This window comes from Morone saxatilis, unplaced genomic scaffold (genome assembly GCF_004916995.1).
Source record: "Morone saxatilis isolate NCDOM2014 unplaced genomic scaffold, NCSU_SB_2.0 Contig5, whole genome shotgun sequence".
Lineage (NCBI taxonomy): Eukaryota > Metazoa > Chordata > Actinopteri > Moronidae > Morone > Morone saxatilis.
Window position 1 is genome coordinate 11,061,324 of NW_023340095.1, and position 11,080 is coordinate 11,072,403.

Genomic DNA, 11,080 nt, shown 5'->3' on the forward strand with positions numbered 1-11,080 from the left:
ACACACACACACACAGAGTGAAGAGATGCTACTGACGGATACACCAGTCAAGGGCACACCAAGGTGCCAGAAAACTCTTTGACAGCAAGTCTCTTTTTACTTCCCCTAAAGCAGACTTCCTCTGAATATCAGCTTGTTGGCTTGGTTCAAGGATGCCAGGGAGACTGGCTGAGAATAGCTAAATGTTTGCAAAGTATTTGTTTTTTTTGTATGAATCAAAAAAGAAAAGAGAGTTGCCCATCTTTTTATCGCTAGTGATATTGAAGCCTTGAGATGTACTGATTTTGGGATTCCATCCTTCAGTCACCTGCCCTCTCTATGTGGCTGTCAGACATGTAAGCATGTGTGCGTACACACAGCAGCCGGCGCAAACAATTTACCTGAAAATTGCTGGCGAAATATGACAATATAATGTTTCCTGGGACATTTCATGTGTTGCAGGAAACAAAAAAGTAATGCGTTTAGAACTTCCTATTCCAAACACACAGCCTGATTCCCCTAAAAGGTTGCAGAGGAGAGGAAGTGCAATATTGAATGTACATGGCTCAGACTAGTTTGGTACTGAGGAGGAATTAACACTGGAGTAGGACCTATGATGAGACAGCAGCCAATCAATACCATTACAATTAGTAAAAATATCCTCATGTTTCCAATAACATTTGGAAGCCAAGGTGACAAACTGCACATTAGCCAATACAACTCCATCGTTTCTGAGACAGAGATGGCAGGAAAATGTTCTTTGGGATTTAGAGAAGAACACAAAACCCATAAAATGACTCCAAACAGCTTGTGCAGCACAATCCATTTGTCATGCACTGTGGTTCCAAGATTCCAATATTTACCACTTAGATTTTTCACTTGTCCTACACCATGCCAAAAGGCACCTTACTGCAGCAAACATAACTTCTAATGCTGATAGAAATACCCTTTCTACGGATAGAGCACCCTGGAACTGAATACAAATGTGACCTTGCAGGTAGCACTCAAACAACAATACATGCAGTTGCCAGGCACTAAACAGTCCGCCATTTTACGTGGCGTAACATGGCGAATTGCTGTTTCTGCTGTTTTTGTACGGACTTAACAAGATAAATCGTATGAATTAGGGGGGTGTGCTAGTAGGCATTTTTTGTTTTTTGTTATCTTCTGACAGAGCAGTTTCCCTGTTTCCAGTCTTTATGCTAAACTAAGCTAACCCCCTGCTGGCAATGGTTTACCAGCAGACATCTGAGTGGTACTGAGCTTCTCATCTAAATCTCGACAAGAAGGCAAATAAGCATCTTAAATAACAGTGGGAATAAAGCCTTATTTACCAAAGTGGGCATTTTAAGTAGCCTTGAGTGACATTTGTACTCTTTTGTCTAATGATAAACAATCTATTACTTATAACTAAAGCACCTCGGAACTGTTTCTGCTGCTAGAAATGGAAAATTACAGTATGTATGAAAAATTCTTGAAGAAAAGCTAAAATGGTTGAAGTGGGCAAGATTTGAATCAATAGTCATGATCTCATTGAGTATAAAAATAATTTATTCACAAATTTGCCTCATGTTATCCTGAGCTGCAGTAATGGGTAAAGGCGTGTAAAGTCATCCAGACTGAATTAATGAAAGGAATGAAAGGAGCTGAGCTGAATAAATATCCAAACGTGGTTTTCCTTTATTGTCATGGTGAACTCTAACTCTAAAATCTCAGAGATAATAAGGTAAATATTTGAGTTTTGGATTTATAGTAAAATTATTTGGATTTACACAGCATGGAAGTGTATGGATTTTATTTTGCAGCCACAGCTGCTGCTTTAATTACAGCTATCACAGGTTAGCCAACCTTAGGCTACAAACACATTAACATCCAGGAGAGTTTGGATAAAATCTGATTCTGTGTCACTGCACTAAGAAGTTACCCATGTTCCAACAGCACTGTTTAACATGGCATCCTAAAATAGCATCTATAGAGAAGTACTTCAGACAATGGCTCACTTCATACTCACAGCTGAATTTGACAACCCAGCAACCAGCAAGAAGACCCAGGAGGGTGGAGTAGGTGGTGGGCATGTGTCCTTCTGGCAGTATGACATGGCTCACTGGAGGAAGAGGATACAGACACACGCACAGACACACGCACGGACAGCAAATTAAAAAAGGTACAAATGAGTTTTCCTACACATACACAGAAGGTTTGTTGAGTTGTGTTAAAATCATTAACCCATTCTTTGAGTTTTCTACAATTGGATACTGATTCTTCATGTATCCACTAAATACAGTGCATTTCTCAGTTAATAATTTACCGCTGTCCCTTACTTTGCCTGGGTGAACAGGTAAGCCTAGTGGAAACATGTCAAGAAGTTCATGGTAATGACACAAAAGACAGCTTATTTCATAAAACGCTTTGGACATGGATATATAATTATAGGTTAATTAAAGTTTAAATACAAGCTTATTGCCTTTTCATTCAACAAGTGAGCTTGGCTGACAAGTACAAAATGAACATAATTATATCTCCAGGGCAAACCTTTTAACATTGTGCATTGACCATGGATTTGTAGCCTTGAGTTCAAAAATTAAAAAAAAAAAAAAACGTTCTTTGAGAGTACTAACGTTCATCCCTCCAGTCAGAGGAGAGTTGTGAGAAACACTTCTGTTTTTCATTAGTGCTTATTCATCACCTTGACAGTACCTCCAAACATTTTATGAGGAATGATTTCAATTACTTTTGCTCTCTGGTGTTCCCTCAGCCATTACTATGCAACAGTGAAGGAGCTGCTGTATCACAATGATGTATACAGCTCTAAAAGCACTTGTTAGTTACTGTTGAACCTTCATGAGTGATAATGTTCAAGCACCTACTGTTCGCTTTTACAGTTCAAAAGGGTCCGTGCATGGTAGTAAAGCCTGTAAAGCTTGGCTCTGTAGGAAACTGATCATTCAGATAAAAATCCAATCTTCATGGAGGTGAAAGTACTGTTTATAATGTTCATAACAAACACCATGCAGAGCCTTTGGTCTGCCTGCAATTTACCCATCCAATAGATCTTTCAGTTAAACAGGACATGCAAATGATAGTTGATTACCTATCAGAGTGTTTATCAGTGAACAAACATACCAGCCATGGTCCCAGTGTACCCACAATTGGCTTGTAGCTGCTGTTAATTTGCAGTGTTGCTGAGAGCCCACATGTCTCAAACAACAACGTTAAAAAGCAATCACACGCGGCTAGTCTAAAGTCTAACCCCTGCTGCGGAGGTGTTTCTGTACCACACAAACATTACCTGAACCAGAAAAGGTGTCAGCCATCTTCCCTCCCAATAGCTCTCCCAGTTTGGCCAGCTGATGCCGTTCTGGCTGTGACAGCTTGCTGGCCAGAAACACAACCATTTCATCTCTCCTCACACAGTCGCTCACCTAAGAAACGACATTAGAACGTGGTTTAGAAATGTCTAGGCCTATAATGCAAGAATATTTGCAATCTAGGGTGAACAATTTCAAAAGGAAATAATAAAAAAAAAAGAAGAAACGTAATCCCATCCTTATGTGGACGTACCACAGAGAGGCTCGCTGAGGGGCTATGAGATGTATTAGCATATTGGGTTCCTTCTGAGGCTTCCTGGAAAATCTCCAGCATCTTCAGACTCACTGCGTAATCTGCCGGCCGCTTTCCATACAGATTACTGTGAAGAAGAAAATTCAAAAGATAAAGTGTGTCAGTGTCTCACAGTAGGCATACACTTCTGTATTTATGCATTTCTGGCCATGAAGACCATCTGGTGACCAGAACTGATGAGCACAAACACGACAGCACACTGACAAAAAAAAAAATAATAATAATTCAATGTACTTAGATTTAAGAAATCCCCTTCATGTGAACAAATCTTTACTATCAGTATACAAATACTGAATCTACTGGTCCAATGGTGTGTCAGTGAGCTATGATGCAGAGACTATAAGATTTAAAGGTGCCGTGTGTAACATTTATAAGGCTCATTGCAGAAATGAAATATAATATGCATAACTATATTTTCATTATTGTATAATCACCTGAAAATAAGTTTTTGGTACTTTAGAATAAGCCTTTATATCTACAGTCACATTCAATGGAATCTGCCATGTTTCTACAGGAGCTCAGGGTGACACGGTCTCCGCTAGCCTTATTTCTTGGGCAGGTTGAGTCTTGGAGCACTGACAGCACAGGCTCTGTCTGCCCATGTATCTCAAACAATGATCCTTTTTGTACTTTACAGAAAACCATGTTTTCAAAAAAATGTTGCCTTTCACATCACAATCTGCCAAAGTACACGGTTCTGGCCGGGGACCACTTAAGCAATTCTCCCTTTTCAAATTATATCCTATTGTTTGTCCTTTAGAGGTGTAGGAAATTGTTTGAAACTATTGTATTGCAATATTTAGTTTTGAGATATCTGTACTCAAAAAAATCTATTAAATTCCCAAACGCTACATAGCAGTGTTGTAAGCGTAAACTGAGGGCTATTATGTTGGATGTTACAGGTACTATGATAAATACAAACACAGATCCCACTGTTTTGGTTGCATAACATTTTTTAAACTCAGATTTTATGAATATGGTGGTGTGTTCTTTATACTATGATAGTTTTCTTAAAATTACATTTCACACTATCACAATATACATCATTGTAATCCCTGTATCATGATACATATATATAATATATCCTATAGCCAGATTCTTGCCAAGACACAGCCCTAGTCTCCTAGCAACTTGCAAGAGACTTACATTTTTCAAATTCCACTAGTTATCCATATATTTTTGTAACAACCTGCTGCTGTCCTGACCGGCCTATGTGACAAAGCTTTCAAAGACACTGACACAGAACTGAAGTTACTTTGTGATAAGTCCAACAAGATAATCATTCTGTCATATCATTTCATCACAATGCATGCACATTTGAGGTTGTTTTGTTCACTGGCCAAGCAGTACACAGACACACACACACAAAAAAAAAAAAAATCAATATTTGCCAGTCCAGAGCTCTGAGAAAAACAATTTGTCCATGTCACACCCTGCTTGTTCTGTGAAACTGTGCATCCATGTGTGTCATTCACTTGTTGGAGCATAATTGTTTGATATGAGGGTGAGCTGAAATCTGTGCTCTACTTCATTCCATGTCCCTTTAAAACACACTAGACTCACTGCATGCAAAAATTAAGAAATTCTCATAGCTGCGTAACATTACTGAAAAGTGCTGACTTTTAAGCGTGTAAGCTTTCTCAATTCCCTACATTTATCTGGTGAGAGGAGCACATTACTTTTAAGGGACAGTATAGGTATTTAACTGCAATACACGCTACTCTAATACACAGTATGTTTAAAGGTCATCACAAAAGCAGCATTTTCCACATCTTGAAAAGATGAAACTGCCGACTTCCCCTGGTTGTAATAGTTATATTTAAGAAACACCTTTAAAGTACGTATGTTTAACTTTAAGAGAGCTCCGTGAAGCAAGACTGAGGTCACCTTGAGGAAAGAGGAAGAGGAGAAAAGAATGAAGAAAAGTACAAGGAGGAGGAGAGGAGACGCAGAGAAGAACCAAGCCCAGCAGGTCGTCTCTAAAAGATTAGGCGTCAGCAAAGATAACACCTGGGGGACAATTAATAGGTCCACTGGTCCATAAAATATTTCATTTGGATTCATACCCCCAACTCCATACACACACAAATACAAACAAACATAAAATGTCCCTAACACTCATACATATGCGCATACACACACACACACACACACACACACACACACGCTGGTTTTGCAGCTGCACGTGAGACGAATATCTGAAGGAAAAATAATAAAGCGTGGAAAGTTGTGCGGGAGGTAAAGTCACAAACACTCTCCTACAAGCCTCTGCTTTAGTACACAAGTGGGAGGAAGGCGGTGGTGGTTCTAGAGGATAACCACGGTAACCATGAATCTTACTCTAACCGGGAGGAGGAGATACAAATATCACCTTCAAGCTGAACACAAGTACATAGTTCAGTTCAGACCGAACACCATCCATAGCCTTTCTACAGAACATCCCCTCCTCGCCAACATAATATAACAGTAACAGTACCGATAACAATAATGATAATGATAATTAATTATAGCCTATTATTGACTGATACATACCTTTAAGAACTGCTACTGTACCTGGTTCAAACACATATGTTTAACTTAATCTACAGTCAATTATCTACAGGTATATTTCTGTCTCAAATGTACTTGTCCTTAAAGAATAGAATAGAATAGAGTACTGTGCGCTACGATTCTGAGGTAAATTCAAAATTCAAACCACAGCTGACAGAGCTTTTGAACTATGTCAGCTCAGCAGTATGTCTTAAAAGGAGCCATAAATCTAATGATAGACACACGTGGCAAGCAACTGATGAGGCAGTGGGCGAGGCCTCAATGCATTTTTAATCAAAAGGTTCATTAGCTACATTTCCTTCTTAAATAATCCAGTCTCAGTTTCTCCTGATGGCTGGATCAGCTTGGGCGTTGCAGCTTATAGTTGATGACACAGTACATGACTCACCCAAGGCCTCCATTTAAATCTATAGACTTACTGAGTATTGTCCTGTAATTGTTATGCAGATGACGCTCTCTGACGCCAAACCACATAAATCACACTTTGCTTCATGCTCCTAAAAATAGCTCTTAAAAAAAAACTGTAACAAAAAACCTTGTCATTTGAGTGGGGGGAGAAATCTGTGTAATTCAGTGGATAAGAGCCAAAAATTGGAATTGTGCACTTTTTCTGACAACAGGATGAAAGTTTCCACACTGAGAGGGAGTACACCGAGTACATTTCAAAGATTAGAAGAAAGAAGAAATAAGAAAATGGCATCCATCCAGTGGAAGGCGAAAACACTGTCTCATCTTACTGAAGGTAAGCCATGCAAATCAAATTCAACAATATATATATATAAAAATATCTCATGTAATGTCTGGATCAAAGGGTTCCGTCCATTTTAAATGTCATTGCTGTATTCAGTATTGTATGTAGTCATACCGCTAACATGTGGAAGTTCGCAGTTTTACTTTGTATGTAGTAATTATACCCATCCACTGCATTAGAAGTGACGAGGCACAAAGGTGATGTTAATTAAGGTCTGTATGGATTCAGTGCTTCAGGCTTGGGGAGGTCATTAGGACTGGGCCGATTCACATACGTTTTGTTTACTCATTAACACAAATTCATTTTCATACTGACATTGCATGACACGAACAGTTACCATCTAGAAACCTATCAGGAAAATAACAGGCAGTAACATCGTTTGTAGTATATTTTTAAAATATGCAAAACACTACGTCTGTTTTAAGTTTAAATTTGTAAACATAACATACGCTACCAGCTAACACCTTGCCAGCCTCATCCTGGCTGTCCAAATGTGCTGCACTGGTAGATATTTATGCTTACAGGACGGAGACTTATAGTCAGGAGCCCTGCTGTGCATGCTGTGTAGCTTCTTAGAAAATGCTTAAACCTGTTGTTTTTGAGATAACAGGGAATGGCTGAGAATTTGCCTGTTTTAAGAGTTTCCTCAGTATTTTCTAATAACCTGCCCAGCAAGTCAAATACTTGAGCCGGACAGAAAGTTGACTCACTGATTTAGAGCACATTTCTGAACCCTGAGCTGTGTGCCAATCACTCCATTAGGGATTACATTGGCAGATGTCTTGGTTGGCCTCTTGTGTAAAGTATATGCGTGTGTGTTTGTGGTAAGTGAGGAGGCTGGGGCAAGGATTACATTCATCTTGCAGCGCTCTGACAGACAGTCCCAACCGCTGCATCTTTTAGTAACAAAGCAAAGAGGAGAAAATGTAAGACCTGGCGATGGAGACCTATTGAAAGCAATCAGATAAATACAATGAAGGAGGGAGAAGACAGAAAATGATTGGTGTAAAATGATCCCAAGGAGAGCGCTAACTGATCAGCACACTGGCCCTGGTTAACTACTTTATTGATCATGATGATTAACCAGCATCCTCTCCCTCATTATGGACATTGTGCTATGCATCAACCCTGCCTCCACAGGCCAGAAATGCTGATACAGCATGCAGTGATTGACCAACAACTAATCAGCCTCAGTTGATTTTCTATCTACCCACTATGTACTGCACTAACCCACGCCTGATAATAAAGAACTGAATGCCTGGTACAATAACTAGTAGACGACAGGCACATGACGATTTATCTAAGACATAGAAAACAAGCACTGGTCCAGAATAACAGAAGCACCTCTATGATGTAATGCAATGAAATACAATAGCTCTGTTTTTAATATTAACTTACTTAAAATATTCAGTTTCTGACTCAATTTTGACTTGTTATATTTCAACCAGCTCATTTATTTACATACATAAAAAGCGTGCAAAAACATTCAAAGGACCTAACAAATTAAAACTTGCTCATCATATTTTTCATAAATATGCATCCGATTGCTCACAAATCATCACAATTTTAACATGTAGGAGTAGATGCAGTATTAGTTAATACATCAGGTCTTCGTCCGGCACCAGTTCACAGCTGCGTTTTCATTTGACTGGAGGCTCCTGCATCTTGTAAGTAAACGATAAGTAATGTTTTTAAAATGAATTTACATTTCACAGAACACAAAGTACCAGGCTAAAAGTTTATTTTGTCAAACATATCTATTGGAAAATCTTGCTCTAAGGTCAGACTTTCTGGTCAGCACTTGAAGATTTTCACACAATGCCAGTGCCGAGCAAAACATGGCACCTGTGAAGATAATCGCTTGTCCTGCAGCAGCCCTTTTTCACAGAGAGACCAACATAACATGAATACATGGATGACCCTGATCTTGTGGTGGAAAATCATGTGATCTGTCTGAGATGGAGGAACCCTTTAAAAAAGCCACACTCTTTCTGCAGTGTTGTATACAGCATAAAATTGTCGTTACACACTTAAAATAGGCCTACAGCGTTATGGCAGCATCTCACCTGTACAATCAATAAACTCTAAGCATACAATAAAAACACTTACAGTACGTTCTGCGAGGCTCCAAGCTGCAGCAGCAGTTTGACAATGGCTTGGTGACCGTTCCTCACAGCATCATGGAGTGGAGAGTCATTTTCATAGCCAGGCGTATTCAACAGGGCTCCTCTTGAGACCAACACCTCCACAACCGCCAGGTGACCCAGGTTACATGCTTCATGCTGGAACAAAAAAGGAGTTATTCTCAGAAGTCATCCAGTTCAGCTTTCATCCGGTTTTTCTTGGTATACATTCTAAATTCTCATTCATTTTTCAATCACTGCAATATTTATCTTTCTTTCCCAGTTGATTATATTTTAGGTGAGGTAGGTGCTTCAAAGAGTTCAAATAAATTTGAATCTTTTTATGGGGATGTTTTAGATTTCAGTGTTTAGTTCTTCCTTGGGGTATTTAGAAAACATGAGGTACTCAGATAACTTCACAACTGCCAATCACAGCTTAATCACAGTTCATTAGTTTTGTAGAATTAAACTGATACTGAGAAAAATCTTCTGAGGAGAAAACCTAAATATCATCCTGAGCTGCTTTTCCAAAAAATAACATTAATGAGAAATATAGCTTAATAAAAGTAAGTTTTTTTTAAAGGTTATGTTTTCAATTTGAACCTGAAGTAATTTGATCAAATTAAAGTCCAGTGTGAGGGCTTTTTATGTGGGAACGAGATTAAGATCCATTGCAGCAACTGCAAAATATCTTTTATTGAGAAGCCAGTTTGTGTTCCAGTTTATTGGTAGTCTAAGCAGGAAACAGCATGCTACTATACAGTATATAACACATTTACTTACCAAGGTGCTGTGGAGTTATTCTATCAACCGCAACATGAATAAGCAATTATTAAGAAGTATTGCAACTGTATTTGTTATTACATTAAAACGTGCCTCTCCCTATATCCTACCAATACAAATTAAGATGTAATGCTCAGATACTCTCAATTTTCATTAATCACCTGTAGCAGATAAATGTTTATTTTGCTTACAATGAGAAACAATAGTACACAGATTTGTAAAGACCTTTGTTTGTTCGATCAAATTTAGGCTTGACAAACGCTGTGAGCACAGGCAAATGTTCTTTAAAGTTTGTAACCCTACATTAGCTGAGCAATAGACCCATCAGGTGATGAAAGTGCAGGACTGAAAAAAAAATACACATCAGGGAGGTCTAGATGGCTCATTTCCTTCTTAGATACGTACAAGTCTGTCAAATATGAATATGTCATGCTCAAAGCTTATTGGTAGCAATTTGAGATCAGCTGCAAACTGCCAAAACTCAAATCAAAAACTCAAGTTGGAGTGGAGCATCTTGACAGCAAGTAGACGCGTGAAGTGTTGCAATAAGATAGCGGAAAACACTCTCCTGCTTATTCTCAAAGGGAAAAATGGCTCAGGCAGCACTGAAGGATTTGCTAGCTCTTGGCATATGCAGGCAGCTGCAAAAAGACATACATATTTTGGGGGAAGGTGGCATGCATAAAAAAAATGGTTGCACGTACAGTAATGGATTCTCTCAGGATTAGAAGAAGCTTTGATTTCTGGGATGACATACTTACACTTCACCTGATAATACAGTCAACGTAAAGTGTGGCTATGCTCCACAATAACATGGAAAGTACATTTCAAAGTATGTAAGCATGTAGGTTTCCCCACGTAAAAAGATAAAAATAATCGGAAGAGGGGTTGTAACATAATAACATCTACTCTTTAGCCCTCAATGACAAATTCTTCATCCATGCCCCGCCGACCAGCAGCTGCTTGCTAGGTTGACCGGTGAAAGAGATTCAGCCAGTGTCTACATGATTGAGCCTCAGTCAGACCCAGACTCAGATGATGAGTCTGTTGTGCGCAAAAATTGGTGACTAGCAGACATATCAAAAATGTAGTCCTTTATTGTCTTTTTTTTTTTTGTCAGCTTGTTACTGTCAGTGGTTGACACACCGTTAGTGGTTGTGTAACATGTAATATCTGCTACGATGTCAGATTATTATTACGTAGTAGGTGGTGGAAGCTCCAGGGCCCGGTTTACATCCAATAACTGTACACTCTACCATGTTTGCAGTCAAAA

At 38.9% G+C, this 11,080-nt stretch overlaps 1 protein-coding gene across 1 annotated transcript in view; it reads right to left on the bottom strand.

The window, feature by feature from the left end:
* bard1 (BRCA1 associated RING domain 1) overlaps positions 1 to 11,080 on the bottom strand; it is a 22,545-nt gene that overhangs the window by 4,989 nt on the left and 6,476 nt on the right. The window contains exons 6-9 of the mRNA XM_035676737.1: positions 9,011 to 9,183; positions 3,541 to 3,667; positions 3,269 to 3,401; positions 1,991 to 2,083 (exon numbers count right to left, since the gene is read on the bottom strand). Coding sequence (XP_035532630.1) covers positions 1,991 to 2,083; positions 3,269 to 3,401; positions 3,541 to 3,667; positions 9,011 to 9,183 — 526 coding nt within the window. The remainder of the gene's footprint in view (positions 1 to 1,990; positions 2,084 to 3,268; positions 3,402 to 3,540; positions 3,668 to 9,010; positions 9,184 to 11,080) is intronic.